Source organism: Entelurus aequoreus, linkage group LG09, assembly GCF_033978785.1.
Source record: "Entelurus aequoreus isolate RoL-2023_Sb linkage group LG09, RoL_Eaeq_v1.1, whole genome shotgun sequence".
Taxonomy (NCBI): domain Eukaryota; kingdom Metazoa; phylum Chordata; class Actinopteri; order Syngnathiformes; family Syngnathidae; genus Entelurus; species Entelurus aequoreus.
This window is the reverse complement of record NC_084739.1, coordinates 80,967,581-80,993,417: the sequence shown is the minus strand read 5'-3', so window position 1 is coordinate 80,993,417 and position 25,837 is coordinate 80,967,581. Positions and strand designations below refer to the sequence as shown.

Sequence of the window (25,837 nt, the reverse complement as noted above, 5' to 3'; positions counted from 1 at the left end):
AGACATATACATAAACAGACAGACAAATAAACATACATATAGATAAACAAACATATATATATATAAATATATATATATATATATATATATATATATATACAGCTAGATAGATATAATTAGACAGACAGATAGAAACAGTACAAAGAGAAATAGGTTGATCAATGGATCAATAATAGTCTGTTTCCGCATTTGTTTGATTGACTGATAATTTTCAGTGTTTGATCGGCCAATTGATTCCTCACTTGTTTTGTCATGTAGTTAATGAATTGATTAATCGGTTGGTGTTTTTAGTTGATTGGTTGGTTGGTTGACTGACCGATCAATTTGTTGATTGCCTTATACCTTGGTTTGATGGACTGCTGTGTTGGTTAATTGATCGATTCTTTGGTTGGTGAAGTATTTAACAAATAGGTTGATTTGTTGTTGGATGGGTTGATTGGTTGATTGCAGATGAATATTGTCATACATCAGGATATTGTATTCTCAGGGCATTATATCAATCACAAATGGACCTAGAAAACGTTTGGCTTCACATCCAAGCTGGCTTTGTTAGTTCATGCTCACAGTCTTAGATAGGACAGCTCTAGTTTAATCTAGACATATCTGTGGTTGGTTGGTTATGTAAATATTGGATTGATTGATTTGGTCAGTTAGTTGACTGATAATTGATTTTGTCTTTTTGAATGATTGATTCCTCATTTCCTGAAGTATATCCTTGGATTATTTGGTTTACAAATCAGTTCATCAATTGCTTTAAAAGTTGATTGATTGCTTGGTTGGGCTGAATGGAGGTTTGGTTTGTCATTTAAATCTTGTAGTTAGTTAATTATTTATTTGACAGATGTGTCGATTATGTAATTATCAATTGATCTGTTGGTGGTTTTACCTATTATTACGTTAATTTATTGATTAATAACTTAGTTGGTTGGTCAAATGATTCTAAGTTGGTTTAGTTTGATATTTAATGATGTCTGTTGTTTGGTTTGTAGGTTAGATGGTGGCTTGAATGATTGATCAATTCATGGGTAGATTATTCAGTTGGTTAGGTTAGTTAAATATTGTATTGACTCTGAAGAAAATGATTGGTCGGGTGATCACATGCCTGTTTGGTTGGATTGATTTTTCAGTTTGTTGGTTGCAGGGTTGTCACGATAACAGAATTTTAATTACCAATACATGTGAATTTCCACGATCTTTGATACCATGATATAAAAAAAAAACCTGAATCTATGTACTTTTAAATTCACTACTTTATTAAAAAAGTGTTTCAAACTTTCAAGTATTTAAGATCACTGTGCTTCACAAACAATACGCATTGACCCGAATAAATAATTATATGGGAGGAACAGGCTAATTTTTTAAGACAGCAGGCGTTCTTCTTAAGCACTGACTGCTCAATGCTCTCATGCCGAGAACCAAGAACACGGCTTTCTGAAGAAAAAGTGTAACAATACTGAAAAAAGCAGGTAGCGGTGTATTTTTTGGGTGTTGGTATCGAACACTTGATACTTTTAACAACCCTAGTTGGTTGGTTGTTTTTTTTAAAGAATTGATCCTTTTATTGAGCGATCAATTGATGTATTTACCGTGACAAAAATTGAAAATATATGACGAATGGAAAGCGTAGACGGTAGAAATATAGAAATCACAAAAGCAAACATCATAACGAGCAGAAACTGTTTGCTACTATGCACGTACAGTAACTTAGTACTTCAATCTGATCTCTGAGGTCCAGCTGACATGAAGGCAGCGCGAGACACAAGATTCTATTCAGTCTCCACCCCTGATGTCTCTCACATGACCCAGAGAGAGATGCAGGATAAACAGAAAGCAAGAGAGCGCATGCACCTATTCAGTAACTCAATCATGGCACAACTGAGACTGGAAGCGTTGCACGTGTAACACAATGCAAGATCAATGATGACAAAAATGTGTTACATGAACACAATGATGTTGTATCGCTGGTGTAGTACTTCATTTGTCTTATTTAGACATATAAAATCGGATTTAAAAAAATAAAACAAAACTGATGACCTGTTGACACGCAGCTGCAGGGCCTGGTGGCGGAGCTGCGTGAGGGGCTCCGTGACTCCCTGGCCGAGCTGCATCAGAGGGACCACAGACTGGAGGAGAAGCTGCAGGCCCACCAGACAGACGTGGATGATAGGATTATGGGCCTGAAGAACTCGCTCAACACTTTCAAGGTGCAGGAGACACCATGAAAAGACCCTATGGACGCACGCACGCGCACACACACACTCTCACACACACACCGTCTGTGCTGTATAATGAAGGTTGATCTGCAACCTAACGAAGAGCATCTGACTCAATGGACGCAACAGAGTAATGTAATATATTAGAGAGGAAGGCAGCTATTTTAGACATGCAAAGGTGGACATCCATCACACACGTTATTGATCACCTAATATGAGTTGTTACACGCACACTTTCACAATCTGTGGTGTGTTTGCAGGAGGAGCTGAGTGCTGCCTTGTTCCACATCCAGGATATGTCCAGCAAACAGAGAGAGGTGATCCAGCGGGTGGAACAGCTGAACTTAACTGTCCTTCACAGGTGCAGCCTGACTATGGAGTTATTATTATTATTGAATTATTATAGCGCTCGTTGCACACTGCTGGCTTCTTCCTGTTACTCTATGTGTTAATTGGTCTCAAAACAGGAAGAGCTCCAACCCTGACGTGCGGACATCACCAAAAGATGATCGCCTCGGCCTATCGGACCTCAGCATCGTTCAGCGCTACTTTGTCGAGTCGCCACAGAGGAGCGCGTCGACGCAGAGTCAGTGTTTTGTGATGGTTTTAAAAGCTTTGTGGTGACTTAAATCAACCATAACTTTGTTTGTGAATTTGAATTACACGTGTCGTAGCACCCACTTTGGCCCAAACTCCAGCGTGGGCGGAAGCGTGGGACTGCAGAGAGGACACGGACACGGACACGTCCGACAGTGTGAATGAAAAAAGTAAGAAAACACACAAAACCAAAATGTCATATGCAAAAAATTGGAAACATCTCTTAGCGTGTGTTGTTTTATAATATTACTTATTTTTTACTTTACCCGGCATTAGATCTTACATGTGGAACGGTCTTTTCCTGACTCTCTTGTTATCGTGCTTGGTGACTTTAACAAGGGAAATTTGAGCCAGGAATTACCAAAGTATAGACAGTTTATTAAATGTCCGACCAGAGAGGAGAACACGCTGGATCACTGCTACACCACATTAAGCAAGGCTTTTCATGCAGTCCCGCGCGCTGCTCTTGGACTATCAGATCACGTGATGGTGCACTTAATCCCTTCATACAGACAGAGACTGAAACTGGCTAAACCTGTTATGAGGAACATTAAGTGTTTCACCGCCGAGTCTGTGGATGAGTTGCGTGCTTGTTGGGAAACGACAGACTGGGCAATTGGAGCGGCCACGAACAATCTGGACGAGTATACGGACACTGTGACCTCATACATACAGTTCAATGAGGCGCGCATCATTCCAACGCGCACCAGGGTTTGTTATAACAACGACAAGCCCTGGTTCACACCCAAGCTCCGACAGCTGCGCAAAAAGAAGGAGGCTGCGTGGAGAAGCGGGGACCGAAGTACATACAGAGAAGCGAAGTACCACTTCACCAGGGAAGTGGAGAAAGCTAAATCTGTGTACTCTAACCGTCTACAGGAACAGTTCCGCTCCAATGATTCTGCGGCTGTTTGGAGAGGTCTAAGGGCCCTTACGAACTATAAGCCCAAAACCCCCCAGGCCCTGAATGACCGGACTCTCGCTCAGGGCCTCAACACACATTACTGTCGTCATGAACGGCCTTCAGCTCATCAAAGACATGCTCCCCCCACCATCACCCTCCCAACCAATGCCAGCACTTCATTAAAGGAGTTAAAGGACTCAAAGGACTCCAATGACATCACAGGACTCCAAAAACATCATAAGACTGTAAAGACCCTCTCCATCAAAGAAGAGGATGTACGCCGGCAGTTCTTGAAGCTGAATACGCGGAAGGCCCCCGGGCCGGATGGTGTCTCCCCCTCCACTCTCAGACACTGTGCGGACCAGCTGGCTCCTGTCTTCACTGACATTTTTAACACCTCTGGAGCTATGCCGCGTGCCGTCCTGCTTTAAGACCTCTGCCATTGTCCCTGTCCCCAAGAAAGCACGGATCACAGGACTAAATGACTACAGGCCGGTCGCGCTGACGTCTGTGGTCATGAAGTCCTTTGAGCGCTTGGTCCTGCCCCACCTCAAGGACATCACCGCCTACAGAGCCAACAGGTCTGTGGATGATGCAGTGAACCTGGGCCTCCACTTCATCCTGGAGCATCTGGACTCCCCAGGAACCTACGCTAGGATCCTGTTTGTGGACTTCAGCTCTGCCTTCAACACCATCCTCCCTGGACTGCACGAGACAAGCTCTACCAGCTCAGCGTGCCCGACTCCCTCTGCAGTTGGATTAATGACTTCCTGACAGACCGAAGACAGCACGTACGGCTGGGGAAGATTGTCTCGGACAGTCGAACCACAAACACTGGTACTCCTCAGGGCTGTGTACTCTCCCCCTGGCTCTTCTCCCTGTATACAAACTGCTGCACCTCCAGTCACCAATCCGTAAAACTGCTCAAGTTTGCGGATGACACCACCCTCATCGGGCTCATCTCGAATGGCGATGAGTCCGCCTACAGGAGAGAGGTGGGCCGGCTGACGTCCTGGTGCAGCCTCAACAACCTGGAGCTGAACGCCCAGAAAACAGTGGAGATGATCATGGACTTCAGGAAAGTCACAGCCCCACCATCCCCCCTCCCCCTGATTGACTCTCCCGCCCCCGTCCCCATTGTGGACTCCTTCCGTTTCTTGGGCACCACCATCACCCAGGACCTCAAGTGGGAGCTGACCATCAGCTCCCTCATCAAGAAGGCCCAGCAGAGGATGTACTTCCTGCGGCAGCTGAGGAAACTTAAGGTGCCGACCGAGATGCTGGTGCAGTTTTACTCAGCCATCATAGAGTCCATCCTGACCTCCTCCATCACAGTGTGGTTCTCCGGCGCCACAGTCCAGGATAAGAATAGACTGCGGCGCATCGTACGTGCTGCTGAGAAGGTGATTGGCTGCAAGCTCTCATCCCTCCAGGACTTGTTCTCCTCCAGGACCAGGAGGCGTGTGGGTCGGATAACAGCTGACTCTTCTCACCCTGGACACACACTATTCTCCCCTCTCCCCTCAGGCAGGAGACTACGCTCCATCCAGACCCACACCTCCCGCCACCTGAACAGTTTTTTCCCCTCGGCCATCAGGCACATGAACAATAACTCCTAACAGCAGCTCCTTGAATTCCTTGAATTCCTTCTAAGTCTATCTGATAGCTCAGTTACAGCTCTTTTTATTACCAAATATGTGTTATATGTTTTTATGTCGCACGTTTGCACCAAGAAAAATTCCTAGTTTGTGAACCCGTTCTCAAACAATGGCAATAAAACTATTCTGATTAGTCTAAACAACAAAGAGAGAATTTCATTTTACAGATGAAACATGTTTCCTATTGTGCATACTGCATAGGACAGTAAACTCTTTGAACTTTGATCAGGATATGATTAATTGTAAATAACTGAGTTGTCGGAGAGAAAACAGATATTGTATTATCTTGCAGATATAATTTGTTCTATTTTCTTTATTATGCCTAAAATTATTCTAATTGGGGCTGTGTTTTATAACATTTAAAAACATATCCTACATAATGTATATAAATACATAAATAACACTTAGGATACCCCTGCAATACGTCATAACAACATGACATTAAAGTCAGCATATTGCGATGCTTACAAGCTTTAGAGCTTATTGATAGATGTTAAAAATGTGTTTGTGGTTCTTTACTTCGGATTTTGTTGTTTTGGGTGTGCAGGTCTGAGGCAGAAGGCCGCCTTGGAGCTCCTGGAGTCAGAGAGGATCTACGTGTCCCACTTGTCTCTCTTACTGAAGGCCAACATCTCCTTCAACGGGTTGGAGGTACTCGCTGCCAAGGAAAAACGGTAAACAGAAGAGCTCGAGAAAGTACAGTACAACTTTGAAAATTACATTGAATGGTGAAAGTGATGATGGACACCTAAGAGGACATAAAGGATTTATAAGTGACAGTGATCTAGATCTAAAAAGCAGCTAGCTAATGTAATGGCTGCACAAAAATAGCACCTTTTGTACAGTGCAAAAGTAGATTATTATCTAATTATAGCTTTTGTATGTGATAATTTAACCTTTTTTTCCAGTATGTTGACTAAAGATGTTCGACTTTCAGTCCTTTCCCTAGCTCTCTGAGGTTCCTCATCCAGCAGCACCTGGACCTCCTGCACACCCTCCAGGAGCGCGTCCTCAGGTGCCAGTGGCAAGGCATCATGGGAGATATATTCATGAAGCTCACCAGCAAAGAGGCAAGTATACTTTTACATTACACCTCACTGTATTACCATGCATAGACTCAATATGTGCGGTGTAAAACCTTTACTGTATAGTCAAAAAAACACATCAATGGAATAATATCAATCAATCAATCAATCAATGTTTATTCATATAGCCCTAAATCACAAGTGTCTCAAAGGGCTGTACAAGCCACAACGACATCCTCGGTACAGAGCCCACATACGGGCAAGGAAAACTCACCCCAGTGGGACGTCAATGTGAATGACTATGAGAAACCTTGGAGAGGACCGCATATGTGGGTAACCCCCCCCCTCTAGGGGAGACCGAAAGCAATGGATGTGGAGTGGGTCTGACATAATATTGTGAAAGTCCAACACATCAGCGAGAGTCCAGTCCATAGTGGGGCCAGCAGGAACCATCCCGAGTGGAGACGGGTCAGCAGCGTAGAGATGTCCCCATCTGATGAACAGGCTAGCGGTCCACCCCGGGTTGGGAGCAGAGTAGAAAAGAAAAGAAAAGAAACGGCAGATCAACTGGTCTAAAAAGGGAGTCTATTTAAAGGCTAGAGTATACAAATGAGTTTTAAGATGAGACTTAAATGCTTCTACTGAGGTAGCATCTCTAACTTTTACCGGGAGGGCATTCCATAGTATTGGAGCCCCAATAGAAAACGCTCTATAGCCCGCAGACTTTTTTTTGGGCTCTGGGAATCACTAATAAGCTGGAGTTCTTTGAACGCAGATTTCTTGCCGGGACATATGGTACAATACAATCGGCAAGATAGGCAGGAGCTTGACCGTGTAGTATTTTATACGTAAGTAGTAAAACCTTAAAGTCGCATCTTAGGTGCACAGGAAGCCAGTGCAAGTGAGCCAGTATAGGCGTAATATGATCAAACTTTCTTGTTTTTGTCAAAAGTCTAGTAGCCGCATTTTGTACCAACTGTAATCTTTTAATGCTAGACATAGGGAGGCCCTTAGGTGCACATATATTTACATTCATAACAAGGTAATATTAGCCATAATCATGGTTGACTCATCCAGGGGTCAATCTACTTAGTGTTAACTGCTGTTAATTGTTGTTGAATTGTAAAAAAAAATATATATATATATATATTTATATATATATATATATATATATATATATATATATATATATATATATATATATATATATATATATCAGTGGCGTGCAGTCACTAGAGGCAGAGGAGGCGGGGCCTCACCTGCCATCATGGAAAGAAAAAAAATGTAAAAAGAAAAAAAAATTAATTAAATTGTTGGGGTGAGTGCGTCTGCCTCACAATACGAAGGTCCTGAGTTGTCGTGAGTTCAATCCCGGCCTCGGGATCTTTCCGTGTGGAGTTTGCATGTTCTCCCCGTGACTGCGTGGGTTCCCTCCGGGTACTCCGGCTTCCTCCCACCTCCAAAGAGGATAGGTTGATTGGCAACACTAAATTGGCCCTAGTGTGTGAATGTGAGTGTGAATGTTGTCTGTCTATCTGTGTTGGCCCTGCGATGAGGTGGCAACTTGTCCAGGGTGTACCCCGCCTTCTACCCGATTGTAGCTGAGCTAGGCTCCAGCGCCCCGCGCGACCCCGAAGGGAATAAGCGGTAGAAAATGGATGGATGGATGGATATGTATCCAGTGATTATACTAAAGTTATTTTCCATTTAACTTCACCAGTTTTAGATTATTTTTATTTTTATTTTCACATTTGCCGTTCAAATACTGAGAAGAGACGGTGCGGTGATCAGCAGCCAGTTGAGGCACGTCACTGATTTGTGCCTCAACATGGATTGTGCACAATGACTCGGCTAACTGCTGAGCTGCTGTGCAGTGAGACTGTATTGCTATATGAATTATATCAGCTAACTAAACTATGGCATAGTTTAGTTAGCTGAGGTATATAATGTACAGTGTATTTTGTCAAAAACTGTATGTGTGTAACGTATTTATTGTGCTGAGCATTCATAAATCTGCTGCAAAAGACGTACTGGTTGAGGCTCGCAGTAATCCGGCCTCCTGGTGGTAGAGGGCGGTAGTGATCCCAGAGATCATTCCTCGGCCGCAGAAGAAAAAAGAAAAAAAAAAAAGTTTGCAAGCGATTGTTTATTTCCTCTCGCCTGGACTTTTATTAAAAACATGGAGGATTACATATGTAAAATAAAACAGTTTTCTAAACTGTACTTTCAATCGAAGCAGGAGGTAATAATTTAAGGTAGACCAACGCCGGAGCTAAAAGGTTTGCTTTTGACTTCGGGACAGAAGACCCGTTCTTTTCAAACGGCGTAGTACACACGCAAAGGCTGGCTGTGTGGATGTCCAGCAAGAAAGGTAAGACCATAATAATGTTTTTTTTATTAAATGTGCTTTTTTATGTGCTACAGTTGTGTAAAGAATGCTGGTATGAGCTTTTAAACATAACCCGTTAACTGCTGCCAATCACATGGTGAATAAGATACTATTTAGGGTTCATATGTTTGTAAATCTCACTGTGATGATGCAGTGCCTCACCAGACATTAACCTCACCGCACGCCACTGATATATATACAGGTATATATTTGGCATTTATATATTATAGTCAAACCTTTTGAAACAGGTTACTAGTTACAAAAGCTCGTTTTTGCTGCTGACATACGACTTATACGCGTAGCACAGGCCTACAAAACTTTTTTTCAAAATAGTTTACATTTCATTTACAAAAATCCCAAAATGTTAATCAATATAACTAAAGAAAATTGAAGAACCCCGACTCCAACTCAACCGCAGCTTTACAGTATTTAGGATAGACATTTATACTAAAACATACAATGGGAGAAATATATTTATTTATATATATATATATATATATATATATATATATATACATATACTGTACATACGTACGTATGTATGTATGTATGTATGTATGTATATATATGTATATATATATACATACATATATATATATATGTATGTATATATCTATATATAGATATATACATGGAAATTCACGGTCGCACTTAAAAAAAGCCATGCCGTTAAGCTAATTTGATTTGATTGTAACTTTTCTACATCACCAAAATTGATCAAGTATGTTGCTGTATGTATACTTTTGACCCAGCATATTTGGTCACATTTTCAGTAGACCCATAATAAAAAATTAATAAAAGAACCACGCTTCATGAATGTTTTTTGTGACAAACAAGTATGCGCTCTAACCACTCAATCGCAAAAAGATTAAAGTTGTAGAAATTATTGGACACTCAGTCAAGACAGCCATGACATTATGTTCTTCACAAGTGTATGTAAACTTTTGACCACAACTGTATATGAGTATGTATATATACATACATATATACACATATCAGTATATGTGTATGTATACATGTATATGAATAAATGTACGTATACATGTATATGAATATACAATATGTTTTTATATGTGCATATGTATATATGTGTGTATATGTATGTGTATATATTTATATATACATAGAGTATATGTATTTTTATATGTGTATATATACATATACTGTATGTGTATATACTGATATGTGTATATATATACAGTATATAAATAGATATTTGTATTTATGTATATTTATATTTATATATATATATATATGCATATAGATATTGGGGTCTTTTTTGAAGTTAATTTAAATTATGCAAGCGAGTAATAATCTGTGATTAATCATGGTTAATCAAAATTCCAAAGTGTGATTAATCAAATGATAACTAAATTATTTTTGAAACTTGCAGCCATTCGGCTTGAATGTGGAGAGGTCAAAAGTCTAGGCCTCCTCATGACTAACCGTCACTAATGAATCAGAGCAGATGTTCCACAATCAAATGTGAAAATTCCAACTGAGTTAGGAAACAATTATGCTCATTGTACATTAAAAACAACAAATGCCACTTGACAACACTAATCTAATGTGTGTGTGTGCAGAGTGACTTCCTGGACTTGTACGTGTCCTACCTAAAGGAGCTCCCGGACTGCCTGGCCGTCATCAACATGCTGGCCTCCAACGCCAACAAGCCAAACTCCTTCCTGGAGGTAAAACCCAACCAGAAAGCGAGTCACACAGCCAGTAAAAGATATCATTGTTCATCCTTGTTTCCCCTCCGGGGGGGATAAACATTTTCCACTTCTGGAAGAAGTATCAGAAGCATCTTTCACACAGAAATTCCACATTAAAAGTGTAACAATAAACCCCACCATTTATTGCCTTTTTACACAGAACTAATCAAGTGGGATACAATTGTCACTGTATGTGTCCGACATTTTTATGCAGGTGCTCATGTATTCATTAGCTCTGATGGTAGTACATCTGATAGAGGACATTTGCCACATCCACTTTGTCCACACTTTCTCATTTGTGTTATATATCTTATTGTGTGAATGCTCCAAAGCATTCATACATGCTTTTCTACACCAAAATTAATCTATTATTATTATCTTTACGCAGATTTTGGCACGCTCGACCTTTCATATTTTTCATCCGATTCAAACCGCTCCAACTTCAAACTCTTCAGTCTATGCAGGAATAGTGGGCTTTCCATCGACAAATTCCAAAAATTCCCATATTTCCCAGAATTCCCAGCTTTCCTGGACATTTTTCCCATTTAAAATTAATAGGCCATTTTTCAAACTTTTCCAAATTTTTCAACCGATTTAAACCATTCCACCTTCAAAACATTCCACCTGCTGGAAATTCGAGCTACCATTTTCCCAGTTCAAACAATTCCAGGATTTCCCAGAATTCCTGGTTTTCCAAAATCCTATTTCCACCAATTTTTTTTTTCACTACTCATTTTTTAACCCATTTCAACCGTTCCACCGTCAAATCATTCCTCTTAATCAGGACAAAAAACCGAGTTGTTTTTGAAGTGGGAAAATTCCTGGTTTTCCCGAAATTCTACAAATTCTGTAATACAATATCTCAATTAAAGATGTCGATGTCGACCAACACCAACCATTTCAACTCATTCAGACCATTAAAGTTTTTTCTTTTTTCGAAAATGTTCCTGCTTTTCCCGTAATTTCCTAGTAATTCCTATTGAAATGAATGGGACATTTTTCAAAGTTCCACAATTCCCACACTTTTCATCCAATTCCTCCCATTACAACTTCAAAATATTAAGCCTGTTCAGGAATTGTGTGCTCTCCTCCAAAAATGTTAAAAGAAATTCCCGGATTTTCCAGAATTCCCAGTTTTCAGGGACAATTTCCTCATTCAAAATTAATTGGCCATTTTTCAAATTTCCACAATTTCCACATTTTTCAAACAATTCAAACCATTCCACCTTCAACACATTCTACTCATCCTGGACATTCAAACAACCATTTTTTCACATTCAGCTTTATTCCTACCCTTTTTTCGTTCGACTACTCCTTTCACATTTTTCATCCCATTTCACTTACCGTATTTTTCGGAGTATAAGTCGCTCCGGAGTATAAGTCGCACCGGCCGAAAATGCATAATAAAGAAGGAAAAAAACATATATAAGTCGCACTGGAGAATAAGTCGCATTTTTTGGGGAAATTTATTTTAAATAAAACCCAACACCAAGAATAGACATTTGAAAGGCAATTTAAAATAAATAAAGAATAGTGAACAACAGGCTGAATAAGTGTACGTTATATGACGCATAAATAACCAACTGAGAACGTGCCTGGTATGTTAACGTAACATATTATGGTAAGAGTCATTCAAATAACTATAACGTATAGAACATGCTATACGTTTACCAAACAATCTGTCACTCCTAATCGCTAAATCCCATGAAATCTTATACGTCTAGTCTCTTACGTGAATGAGCTAAATAATATTATTTGATATTGAACGGTAATGTGTTAATAATTTCACACATAAGTCGCTTCTGAGTATAAGTCGCAACCCCGGCCAAACTATGAAAAAAACTGCGACTTATAGTCCGAAAAATACGGTACATAAGTCTTGCTTATGTGCGATTGTGTGTTTTGCTAATGTGTAGCTGCAAGCTCCTACTAGCATACAACCTAGCATGTTTACCTTTTGTAAATGACTTGACTAAAATACAAGAAAAGACCAACTTTGTGTGCTAAAACAGGGTAAAACAGCATGCTAGCTTTTTTTTAAAGGTATTTTTGCAGGTATAAACCTCAGTGTTATATGTTTTAGTACTTGAAACATGCTTTTAGTATGCTAGAATTTTAGCAAATGTTGTAGGTTTACGGTTTACCTCATAGTCGGGATATTTTAGTATTTGACACATGCTAGATGTTTTAGCTGTTTTTGCATGTATAAACCTCAGAGTCAGATATTTTGGTACTTGATGTATGTTAACTGTAAGCATGCCAGCTTTTTTTAAAGCAAATTTTACAAACATACTTTTCAGTCATATCTTTTGAGTTAGATATCTTAGTAGTTTACCCATGCTAATTGTTAGCATGCTAATGTTAACGGGTTAGTTAGCAAGATAACACTAGCATGCTAGTGTTTTAAGCAATTTTTTTGATATTTTGCAGGTAGAAACCTCAGTCAGATATTTTGGTACTTGACACATGCCAACTGGTAGCATTTTAGCTAATTTTATAGGTATACTGTACAATCTGATATTTTAGTACTTGACGCATGCTAAGTCTTAGCATGGTAACGTTAACATGTTAGCATGACAAAACTAACATGCTAGCTTTTTAACAACTTCTAAGCTATTTTTACAGGTATAAACCTAAGAGTCAGATATTTTAGTACTTGACGCATGCTAACTTTTAGCATGGTAATGTTAACGGGTTATCATGACAAAACTAGTATGCTAGCTTTTTAGCTATTTTTAGAGGTATAAACCTCAGTCAGATATTTTTGGTATTGGCTGTCCAGCTACAGGACTGCTTGTATTGGGGCTTATATCGGAGATTTTACATACAAGCCAATAAAGCCGATTCGCTGACATTGGATCGGTATCTGATATCAATATTGGATCAGGACACCCATATTTATAACAGAGGTGGGACAATACCTGTATATATATGTCATATTTCTGAGTACATTTAAGTCACATGTTAAACATTTGGGGCACATTTTCTTCATATTAATATGTCTTTTTAACATAAAATGCTGGTGTAAGCAGTAAGAAGTTTCTAACAGATTTCCTCTCTTCCCGATTGGTCGAACCTGCGCTGCCTCCTTGCTCCGATTGGCCGTGAAGAGTGACATCATGGGCGACAAACCGAAGCCCTCCTTGCACACTCTGCTCCTCCAACCAGTGCAAAGGATTCCAGAGTACCTGCTACTGCTGCAGGTGACACACATGTACACAAAGCAGTCAGACGTAGAATAGACACAAAAAGGTAAAACTTTGACCGAAAGCGTCGCTTCTACCGGTTAGCAATTTACGGTTGCAAACAGGCATACTGCCTCAAGGTAATGTTGTAATTTTCCATGCCAACAAACCAAGCATGCCTTAAAGTAAGGTTCTACCTTCCAAAATGTGCTAGCTCAATGCTAATTTACTTTGGATATGCCTTTTACACACGACCAATTAGCATTAGCAATTATACACAGCGATTTCAACACCCCCAAATTGGTTACAAGTCAAAGTCAAAAGTCTTTAGCCTTCCAAGTAACATACTTTCCGGTATGTTTTAGCTTTCATTTCTTTAACCCATATATTTTTTACGGTAATGCTGCGTCCATTTTTTTTCTAGAATAAGGCAATCAACCTCCTGGCCTGCAGGAGGCAATCAAGGTTGATCTACTTGAACAAACCACAAAATCTTTCGGGTAGATCCCCAATACCAAAAGTTTTACTTGGTCTTCTTTGTTTGGATAATGATGTTGATTAGAAGTGTAACCACTATACAGCTGGGCAAATGTTTAACAGCCAACTGACCAAGCTCTCGTCCACAGCTGCCAGACCACGATTCCCGTTAGGATGGCGGTATATGGGACAGGATGTTATGATTTGGTCTGCAGTCTGCTCCTCTGCACCACACTCACATGCCGCAGATGAAGCCATACCCCATTTGAACATAGTTGAGCGGAAGAGGCCGACGCCAGTACAAAGGCGATTAAGCCTGACCCAAGCAGGCCCGGGAAAGCATATTCCCGGTGGTGATGTACTGGCCTCAGGGATGTAATCACGGAGTCAGGAAGAGTTTTCCCGCCATTCCATGTTCCATTTGTAGTACGCCCTTTGCTACACTGTCGTTTGACTGGTTAAAGTAATTTAGCAATTCCAATGCAGCAGGGACAAATGCTTGTCTCGATTTAAGCTGCCGGTGTCTTTTAAGAGGAGGAGACAAAAGCTGGTCATGGAGACGGTGCCCAGGCCCCAGTGCTCGGCGTGCAAGAGAAAGTGTGGCTCTCTTGCGACGAAGCTCAGATGGTTGGATACCTGCTAAGATGGGAAGATTGTTTGTTGGTGTGGGATGCAGGCATCCAGTTACTAAACGCAAAGTGTTGTTAATCAGCTTAACTATGAGACGAGAGTGAGAACTACGACACCAAGCAGGTGTGGACAAAGGCAATGGTGGCCGTACGAAGTATAACACCACCAGCACCCCAGCTAGATCCAGCCAGTCGTCTCAAAAGCCCAACATGTGTTGTTAGCTTTTTGCGCAGTGACTCCAGGTGTCGGCGAAACGTGAGTGCCCTTTTCAACTTAATGCCGAAATATGTTGGTTCGGCAGAAAAGGGTAGAGGACGTCCATCAACAGTGATGTTAAGCTCACGTTGTACCTGCCTGTTGTAAAGGTGGAAGGCTACCGTCAGTTTTTGTTACACTGGGCTTCATCTTCCATTTCTGGAGATAAGTGGATATGGTCACCATGTCCTGGGTAAGAGACCCCTCTAACTCCTGCCAGTTTTATGCACGATGCATAATTGCTAAGTCGTCTGCATATGCAAAATTTTTGGCAGTTGTTACTGGCAGATCATATGTGTAGATGTTAAACAAGATGGGAGCCAGGACTGATCCGTGAGGGACGCCATTTCTCAGACTTTGCAACCTGCTTTTTGGGCCATCACCAGTGGTAAAGGTGAAACTGCGGTTTTGGACAAGTTCCATGATCAAAGAGACCATGTGCCTGTCCGGCAGTAAGCGCAAAAGTTTGCAGGTAAGGCCACGGTGCCAAGCGGTATCGTAGGCTGCTGTAAGATCAACAAACACAGCACCTGCTTTATTCTTGGCCGAAAAGCTGTCCTCAATTTCTTGAGTCAGGAGAGTAATTTGATCCACGATTGATCTTTCGCGCCGAAATCCAGCTTGCTCTCGAGGGAGCAGTGGATCGATAATAGGTTCGACACGAGCGTAGATCAGTCTCTCCAGGATTTTGAAAGGGATACACAAAAGAGAGATAGGTCTATAACTCTTTGGATCCTCTAGTGGCTTCATCGGCTTTAGGATGGTGACCACTAATGCTCTTCTCCAGATTTTTGGAAGCTTGAGTGTGCGCATGCAGGAAGATAGGAACTTGTTTAGCCAGGACTTTAGAACAGCTACGGCATAGATTATCAGCTCCGGGCAGATTGAATCAGGCTCCAGAGCTTTTCCAGACTTAACTGGAGGGCACTGGCAAACTCCTTCGGAGTAAAATCTTTAGAGATTGTTTCACCAGGGGGTGTAGGGATCCTCCAGAGTTCAGCCACCTCTTTGTTCAGAAGTTTGGCTGATTCACAATCTTTTGTTCCATAGACCCCGTTCTTTACCAATTGCGATTGCGATGCAATAGAGTTCCCAGAGATGGGGAATGGGCAATGCAATCGTCTGGATCTGCCAGTCAGGTTGTTGACTGTATTCCATGCCAGCCGGCTGGAGTGCATGAAGTCGATGGTGTTGACAGCCTCTGACCAACACTCTCTTCGCTTTTCACCATGTCAAGCATGCAGTGCAGAAGCAGCAGTGCCTGATGCCTTGCCCTGCAGGGCCTTCAAAAAGACCTGATAGAGCCTCTCACACTCCGCATCCCAGCACGGTCTGTAGTTATTTATTCGACCACCGTGGGATTGGGATTTTGCTTGGTGAGTTGCAAAAATTCCAACAGTTTTGGACATAATAAATCTCCCTTCCCTCTAGTATCTTTGTAATTTATGACATCCCCAAACACAGTACAACAGGGTACTAACATTAGCATGCTCATACCTTTTAAGGTATTTTTGCAGGTATAAACCTCAGAGTCATATATTTTAGTACTTGACGCATGCTGATTGTTAGCATGCTACTGTTAAAAGGTTATCTTGATATCACTAGCATGCTAGCTTTTTAAATCAAAGTCAATCAATCAATCAATCAATGTTTATTTATATAGCCCTAAATCACAAGTGTCTCAAAGGGCTGTACAAGCCACAACGACATCCTCGGTACAGAGCCCACATATGGGCAAGGAAAAACTCACCCCAGTGGGACGTCGGTGAATGACTATGAGAAACCTTGGAGAGGACAGCATATGTGGGTAACCCCCCCCCCCCCCCCCCCTCTAGGGGAGACCGAAAGCAATGGATGTTGAGTGGGTGGGTGTGTTTGTCGAGTGGGTGGGTGGGTTTGACATAATATTGCGAAAGTCCAACACATCAGCGAAAGTCCAGTCCATAGTGGGGCCAGCAGGAACCATCCCGAGCGGAGACGGGTCAGCAGCGTAGAGATGTCCCCATCCGATGGACAGGCTAGCGGTCCACACCGGGTTGGGAGCAGAGTAGAAAAGAAAAGAAACGGCAGATCAACTGGTCTAAAAAGGGAGTCTATTTAAAGGCTAGAGTATACAAATGAGTTTTAAGATGAGACTTAAATGCTTCTACTGAGGTAGCATCTCTAACTTTTACCTGGAGGGCATTCCATAGTACTGGAGCCCGAATAGAAAACGCTCTATAGCCCGCAGACTTTTTTTAGGCTCTGGGAATCACTAATAAGCCGGAGTTCTTTGAACGCAGATTTCTTGCCGGGACATATGGTACAATACAATTGGCAAGATAGGCAGGAGCTTGACCGTGTAGTATTTTATACGTAAGTAGTAAAACCTTAAAGTCGCATCTTAGGTGCACAGGAAGCCAGTGCAAGTGAGCCAGTATAGGCGTAATATGATCAAACTTTCTTGTTTTTGTCAAAAGTCTAGTAGCCGCATTTTGTACCAACTGTAATCTTTTAATGCTAGACATAGGGAGGCCCGAAAATAATACGTTACAGTAATCGAGACGAGATGTAACGAACGCATGAATAATGATCTCAGCATCGCTTGTGGACAAAATGGAACAAATTTTAGCGATATTACGGAGATGAAAGAAGGCCGTTTTAGTAACACTCTTAATGTGTGACTCAAACGAGAGAGTTGGGTGGAAGATAATACCCAGATTCTTTACCGAGTCGCCTTGTTTAATTGTTTGGTTGTCAAATGTTAAGGTGGTATTATTAAATAGATGTCGGTGTTGAGCAGGACCGATAATCAGCATTTCCGTTTTCTTAGCGTTGAGTTGCAAAAAGTTAGCGGACATCCATTGTTTAATTTCATTAAGACACGCCTCCAGCTGACTACAATCCGGCGTGTTGGTCAGCTTTAGGGGCATGTAGAGTTGAGTGTCATCAGCATAACAGTGAAAGCTAACACCGTATTTGCGTATGATGTCACCTAGCGGCAGCATGTAAATATTAAAGAGTGCAGGGCCAAGAAAGTCAATCATATATCCATCCATTTTCTACCGCTTGTCCCGGACGGGATTGCGGAGGGTGCTAGAGCCTATCTCAGCTGCAATCAAAGTTTACTTATACAGCCCTTAGTCACAAACGTCTCAAAGGACTGCACAAGCCACAACGGCAAGAATCAATTTTGTAACTATTTTTAGGATGTATAAATCTGAGTCAGATATTTTGATACTTGACGCACGTTAACCGTTAGCATGCTAGCTTTTTAAAGCTAATTTTACAAGTGTACACCTCAGTCAGATATTTTAGTACTTGACGAATGCGCACTGTTAACATGCTAATGTTAGCATGTTACTATTTTTTTTTAGCTATTTTTACAGATACAAACCTCAGTCAGATATTTTGGTACTGAACGCATGCTAACTGTTAGCAAGCTAGCTTGACATTTTAGCTAATTTTACAAGTGTACACCTCAGTCATATTTTTTGGTACTTGATGCATGCCTACTGTTTGTTTTTTTGTAGCTATTTTTTGCAGGTACACACCTCAAGGTCAGATATTTTGGTACCTGACACATGCTAACTGCTTGCATGCTAGCTTTTTAAAACAAATTTTACAAGTGTACATCTTAGTCATATATTTTGGTACTCGACGCATGCTTACTGTTAACATGCTAGCGTTGGCGTGTTACTATTTTTTTTAGCTATTTTTGTAGGTGTAAACTTCAGAGTCAGATATTTTGCTACTAGACTCATGCTAGCGGTTACCATGTTAACACTAGCATGCTAGCTCAATTATTTTTACTTTTTTAGATAATTTTACAGGTATAAACCTCAGTCATTCATTTTGGTTCTGTTAGTAAGCTTGTTTTTTTTAGTTAATGTTATAAGTCTACACATCAGTCATATTTCTTTGGAATTTGACACATGCTTACTGTTAACGTGCTAACGTTAGCATGTTACTATTTTGTTGTAGTTTTCTTGCAGGTATAAACCTGAGAGTCAGATATTTTGGTACTTTACGCAGGCTAACTGTTAACATGTTAACACTAGCAAGCTAGCTTTTTTTTTAGTTAACTTTACAGGTATACACCTTAGTCATATATTTTGGTACTTGATGCATGCTTACCGTTAACATGTTAAAGTTAGAATGTTAACTTTTGTAGCCATTTTTGAAGGTATACATTATATGCTGGTACTTGACGCATGCTGAGTCCTGTTTTTGTTACTTGATGCTATCTGGGTAGCACGCTAACTGTTAGCATTTCAGTTCGGCTTTTTAGCACGCAATTTCTACTGAAATTAATTTTCTGGGTATTACATCGTGCGTGTATTAATTTTATTTCCTGGGGACGCCAATGTTACCGGATACAAACTGTACATAGAGTAATATACAGTATTTGTTTATTTGATGTTTATGTGTAGAGTTTGCTGAGGCGTACGGAGGCCGACCACCCCGACTACTACCTGCTGCTGGTGTGCATCCAACAGTTCCGCATCTTCTCCAGCCAGTACCAGCACCTCCTCCAACACAACCAGGAGCTCCTGCTGCACAACCGCAAGGAAGTCAAGAGGTCAGGAAGTAATAATGATGGAATAATAATAACTTGAAACTGAACTGTGTTATCTCCTGCAGCAGATCTTCCATGAAGCAGCTGCTGAGGACAATGGACGGCGGCATTCAAGGCTCTCCTTACCCTCACAACAGCTCCATGTTGTGAGTGTCATTTCTGTCGTGTTGAAAGCAATTGCTGTCAGAGTACATGGGTAGAAAAGTGTGACTTCTTAAACCGACGACGGCATTTTTTTTCACCTGTGTGAAGTTGGCCCCCCCACCTTGTTTAAATCTTCCCAAACTTGTCACAATCATCTGTTACAACACAAATTTGTTGTCCAACTGTTATAGTTTTTAAGACTTAGACTTAGACTTCCTTTTTATTGTCATTCAAATTTGAACTTTACAGCACAGATGAGAACGAAATTTCATTACATAAGCTCATGGTAGTGCAGGATAAAAAAGCAATAAGGTGCATATATAAATAAATAAATATATATAAATAATATATAAATATATATATAAAATAAATAAATATATATAAATAAATAAATAGATTACTGTACAGATAAATATATTGCACTTTTTCACATGCGTCCACGTTTATGGATGAATGTTATATTGTCTTTTTTATTCCAGCGAGTTAATCCATTTTGGGGGGAGTTGAGGGGATCATTTAATTATGATGCGTTTAAGAGTCTTACGGCCTGAGGGAAGAAGCTGTTACAGAACCTGGAGGTTCTGCTTCGGAGGCTGCGGAACCTCTTTCTAGAGTCCAGCAGTGAAAACAGTCCTTGGTGGGGGTGAGAGGAGTCTTTGCAGATTTTCTGAGCCCTGGTCAGGCAGCGGCTTTTTGCCATCTCCTGGATAGGAGGAAGAGGAGTCCTGATGATCTTTTCCGCCGTCCTCACCACTCTCTGGAGAGACTTCCAGTCTGAGGCATTGCAGGCTCCAGTCCAGACAGAGATGCTGTTGGTCAGCAGGCTCTCTATAGTGCCTCTGTAGAATGTGCTGAGAATGGGGGGAGGGAGCTGTGCTCTTTTCATCCCACGCAAAAAGTGCATGTGCTGCTGAGCTCTTTTTACAAGAGCTCCGGTGTGTAGGGACCAGGTCATACTGTCAGTTATCTGCACCCCCAGGAACTTGGTGCTGCTTACTATATACTAAGTTATTAACGTTTCATTATTAATAATAATAATAATAATCACTTTGTCAAAACCTCCCCAAAGTTGTCCCAATCATTTGTGCTGCAAACATTTATGGTCCAACTATTATAATTTTTATATTTTATGTTGCCGTACTTTCTGCACTATAAGGCGCACCGGATTATAAGGCGCACATTCATTGAATGGCCTATTTTAAAACTTTGTTCATATATAAGGCGCACCGCATTATAAGGCGCATAGAATAGACGCTACAGTAGAGGCTGGGGTTACGTTATGCATCCCGTAGTTGCGAGACCTGTTGTGGCTCAATATTGGTCCATATATAAAGCGCACCGGATTATAAGGCGCACTGTCAGCTTTTGAGAAAATTGGAGGTTTTTAGGTGCGCCTTATAGTGCGGAAAATACGGTAGTTAAGTGTTATTAGTCACAACTAAACCCCAACTCCATCAACATCTCCCAAAACGTGTCTCATTTGTTTGTGCTGCAACTTGTTTGGTCTGACTATGATAGTTTTTGTGATTCACCTGTGTGAAGTTGTCCAAATCTCCTTAAAAGTTTGCCCGAATTGTTTGTGCTGAAAAAAAATTGTTTGTGCCGTTACGATTTTTTAAGTTAACGTTTTATGGGTTTTTTTATGCTTTCAACGCGTAATTAACGTGTTATTAATCATAACTAGACCCCACGTATGTCAAAAGCTCCCTAAACTTGTTCCATTTTTTGTGTTATGTTTGTGCTGCAATATTTTTGTCTAACTATTATTGTTTTTAAGTCATTAATGTTTTGTGATTCACTTGTGTGAAGTTGGCCTCTCCTACCTTGTCCAAATCTCCTCAAATGTGTCCCAATTATTTGCGCTGCAAAAAGGTTTGTTTGTGCCGTTACGGTTTTTAAGTGTAGAGCGGACCCACTAAATTTATACATTTTCCATATATTAGCCGCACTGGACTATAAGTCGCAGATATATACACTGTAAAATAACATTTTTTTTACAAGGAAAGTTTTTGTAAATGTTTATTACCTTAATTGTTTTAAAACAGTGCCTGTAACATGGCAGGAAAACGGCTGATCAGACAAAACAGAAGTCATCTAGCCACTAGCTGCAGAAGCTAGCTCTCCAATTAGCTTAACAGACTCAATAACTTCACGGTGACGTTTTGGTGAATTTACAAAAGTGAAACAATACAAAAAGAATGCCATTGTAAGTTACTAATACTAACACAGACACTCGTAAACATGTCAGCATATTCGCTCATGCTAACGACGCTAGCTTGATGACGTTATGATAGCACATACAAATATGCATGAAGCAGTAAGCGAACATGTCCAAAAGATGGCACCATAGCACAATTAATTTCAGTGTCTGTTTTTTGTTTTTGTTTTTTTAAACTAATTGTAATATAGCTCAGCGAAGAAAAATCCATAAATTAGCAGCACGGTTTTATAAGCCGCAGGGTTCAAAGCATAGGAAAAAAGTAGCGACTTATAGGGTGGATTTTAAGTTATCAACGTTTTATGGTTTTTATTATAATAACGTGTTATTATTCATAACCAGCCTTTCAACTTTGTCCAAATCTCCCCAAACTTCTTCCAATATTTGTGACGCAAAACATTTTGTTGGTCTAACTATTATATTTTTTAAGTTCTTCACAAATTATGATTAATAACCAGCTCCATAAAACCTGCATAACATACAAACTATAATAGACAAAAAAATGTTGCCGCACAAACGAATGGAACTGGTTTGGGGAGTTTTTTATGCATCATAATTAGTTAATAACTTAAAATCTATGATAGTTAGACCAAACTTTTGGGGGGGGGATTTGGACGAGGTGGGGGTCCAACCTGACTTTTTCTGACAGGAACCACGCGAGCCAGACCAAACACAGCAAGCAGATCCAGTCCCAACGTTTCCACGACTGGGACCGGGATCAGGACCGAGAACCGAGCCGTTATGAGCCGGAGTGGCCTTCCCAGCTCCAGTACTTCAGTCCTGACGTGGACTCTCGGAAGCAAAAAGGTCTGCAGCAGACCCTCAAGAATAACAACCCCCTCCCCACTCTGATGTCGACCCGTCTTCCAGGTCTCGGCATCATCCCAGAGAGCGAGGTATCGGGGCGCCCCTCCCAAAATCTTCCGCCTTCAAGACCGCCAGAGTTCCGTCAGGTCCAACCGGGCTCGGCTCTCGCCGACGCCCTGGAGGAGTTCCTGCTCCCCGCGGACCCTCCCGGGATGAAAGGTCTGTACGAGGACGACACAAGCTCCATTCACGACGCATCCGGGTTCGACCACTGCTCCTCGGCCTCCTCCGACTCGTCCATCGACATCGCCTTCGTCAGGTGTCCCAAGTCCCCGTTTACGCCGTCGCAGCACGCCATGGCCACCAACGCGTACGGCAACGGATACGGCCGACCCCCCAACAGAGGGTGCGTGTCGCCGGACGAGGCCATCCTGATGCGGCATAACCACCAACGCCCGCTTCAGGCCAGCCAGCGCAGAAAAAGCAAGGTGAGCTCGTCTGATGCCGCCCAGGAAGCGGAAGTTCTCTCATTCCCTCCGTCCCTCCCAGTCTTTGAACGGCCTGCAGATGGACGGCGTGGCGACGGACGGAGGTCTGCCGTCAGAGCAGAGGGCGGGAGCGGGCAGCCACGCCAAGCTGGAGCGCCAAGGCAGCAAAGGCAGCACGCCATCCAGGAAGATCCACGGTTCCCCGGGGAACAGGAAGGACGGCGCAGAGAAGCCAAGCGAGGATCTTCACGGGCTGCTGGTGACCAAACATCCCACACTTTTTCATCCATTTACTGCAAATTTAAACACATAGGTGGGGCGGGCCGGTATACCCGTATTATAGTTAAAATAAGTTAAATATTGTTTGTTTTTTACGCCTGAATATTTAGATCATTTTCAGATCTGTCAATATAAAGTTTTGTTTTACTTTTTTATGTTTTATGCCCTTTTTGTTAAAGAAAACCCTGTTTTTCATGGCAAAAACACAAATTATGCAATATTTCCACATTTTATAAGTAAAATAACGGATGTGAAGTAATTGGAGCATTAAATGGGTCAATAATTCATAATTACATTTATTTTGATTCATTATTATATTTTGAGCAATTAGTTTAAAAAAATCCCACTAAAATTTTCAGGGAGCCAGAAGAGCCCCAATCATAAAAGTGTTAAAAATAAGTCATACAATGTTTTAGTTTAGATTTTTAACGTCTAAACCAATAAATCCGATCTATTTGTTGATTTTATGTTTGTTTAAAAAAAAAAATGTTTTATGCCTCTTTTGTCAAAGAAAACTTTGGGTTTTTTTTATAAGGCAAAACACACACAAAAAATGCAATATTTTCCGCAAAAAATATTTAAAAGTAGAATATTTAATGTGAAGTAATTGGAGCCTTAAATAGGTCAACAATTTATAACAACATTGATTTTGATTCATTATTATTTTTTGAGCAATGACAGTTAGAAAAAAACAGCCTGCACGGCAGCTCTGTGTTGGAGTAAATACTGCAACAACTCGTTTGCGCTTTTATTCCACTTTTGTATGTTCTTTTTCTGCAATAGTATTTGTAGAATATGCCGTGGGTCGTTAATATATTAGCTGCGGGCCGTAAATGACCCCCATGCCGCACTTTGGATACCTTTAATCTAGAGAATTAAGCGTTAAAAGTAAAAAAATATATAATAATTATGAAACTTATAAAACTTTTGGATCCCTGAGAATTTTAGTGGGATTTAAAGAACAAAAAAAACTGTCATTGCTCAAAAAAAGAAAAAATTCAAATATTCCATTTGAAAATATTTTTGGGGAAAATATTGCATATTTTGTGTTTTCGTAAAAAAATAAAGGTTTTCTATATCAAAAAGGGCATTTGACAAACCCATAAAATTAAAAAATTTAAAACTATAATCAACGGATAGCTCTAAAGTTGATCTAGAGATTTAGGCGCTGAAATTAAAAATATTATATATTGATATATGACTTATTTTTAAAACTTTTATGAATAGGGCATTTTAGATACCTGAGCATTTTAGTGGGATTTAAAAAACAAAAAGGTAATTGCTAAGGAAAAATAATAATAAATAAAATACATTTTAAAATCACATTTAAGGTTCCAATTACTTCACATCAAATATTCCACTTTGAAAATATTTTGGGGAAAAATTTCGGGTATTTTGTGTTTTTGCCTTAAATAAAAAACAAAGTTTTCATTGACAAAATGGGCATCAAACAAACAAACAAAACAAATTTATAATCGACTGATAGATTTGAAGTTGATCTGGAGACTTAAGCAAGTGAAGTAAAGTAAGTTACAAAAAATAAAAACAAAATAAAAAAAATCTTGTATGACTTATTTTTAACATTTATGAGTGTGGCCATTGTTGATCCCTCACAATTTTAGTGGGACTGTCTTTGTTAAAAAAAAAAAAAAAAATCAATGTTGTTCTGAATTATTGACCAATTTAAGGCTCCAATTATGTCCATCAAATATGGCACAAAATGTAACGAAACGTTCCTCTACTGAGACAAATTCGTACAACAAAGTGTGTTTTTATTGGGTCCGTCCATCCATCCGTTTTCTACCGCTTATCCCTTTCGGGGTCGCGGGGGGTGCTGGAGCCTATCTCATCCGGAGTTTTTAAATTGAAAAGTTTAAAAAGGAGGTTCCACTGCAGCTACAAATTTAAAATTTAAATAATTAAAAAAAATTAAATTAATAATTAAACTGACTGGTTCCAAGATGTCAACATGTGAAAGCAAACAAGCATGAGCGGCTGAGATTGATAGAAAATAGTCAAATTAATCGAGAAATACAAGTATTGCATTGTCTTCAATGGGAAAGTGGTCCCCACCAAGATGGCCGCCACATAAGCATGTCGCTTAGCATGGATGCTACAGCTAGAGATATAACTAGCGCGCTGCCCTACCTAGTTGCAGTATGTCTATGGTCTTGACTACTTGATTGAATTCCGGTTGTATTATCTGACACGTACAATTTAAAAAAAATAAAAAATGTTCTTACAATCGCTAATTATTTAGCAACAACTTTTTCACTATGAGCCAATTTCTTCTTT

The 25,837-nt window shown here is 40.4% G+C and overlaps 1 protein-coding gene across 11 annotated transcripts in view; it reads left to right on the top strand.

Moving 5' to 3' along the window:
* The window catches only part of arhgef33 (Rho guanine nucleotide exchange factor (GEF) 33), a 92,677-nt gene that overhangs the window by 56,951 nt on the left and 9,889 nt on the right, over positions 1 to 25,837 (top strand). For 9 of the 11 annotated variants that reach the window (XM_062059557.1, XM_062059550.1, XM_062059552.1 and 6 more), the window contains 13 exons: positions 2,049 to 2,204; positions 2,474 to 2,574; positions 2,681 to 2,799; positions 2,888 to 2,980; positions 5,920 to 6,046; positions 6,310 to 6,442; positions 10,370 to 10,477; positions 13,612 to 13,704; positions 19,461 to 19,609; positions 19,672 to 19,752; positions 22,618 to 22,775; positions 22,839 to 23,263; positions 23,325 to 23,522. In XM_062059557.1, coding sequence (XP_061915541.1) covers positions 2,049 to 2,204; positions 2,474 to 2,574; positions 2,681 to 2,799; positions 2,888 to 2,980; positions 5,920 to 6,046; positions 6,310 to 6,442; positions 10,370 to 10,477; positions 13,612 to 13,704; positions 19,461 to 19,609; positions 19,672 to 19,752; positions 22,618 to 22,775; positions 22,839 to 23,263; positions 23,325 to 23,522 — 1,941 coding nt within the window. The remainder of the gene's footprint in view (positions 1 to 2,048; positions 2,205 to 2,473; positions 2,575 to 2,680; positions 2,800 to 2,887; positions 2,981 to 5,919; positions 6,047 to 6,309; positions 6,443 to 10,369; positions 10,478 to 13,611; positions 13,705 to 19,460; positions 19,610 to 19,671; positions 19,753 to 22,617; positions 22,776 to 22,838; positions 23,264 to 23,324; positions 23,523 to 25,837) is intronic. The other 2 variants (XM_062059556.1, XM_062059559.1) reach the window with 1 other exon arrangement.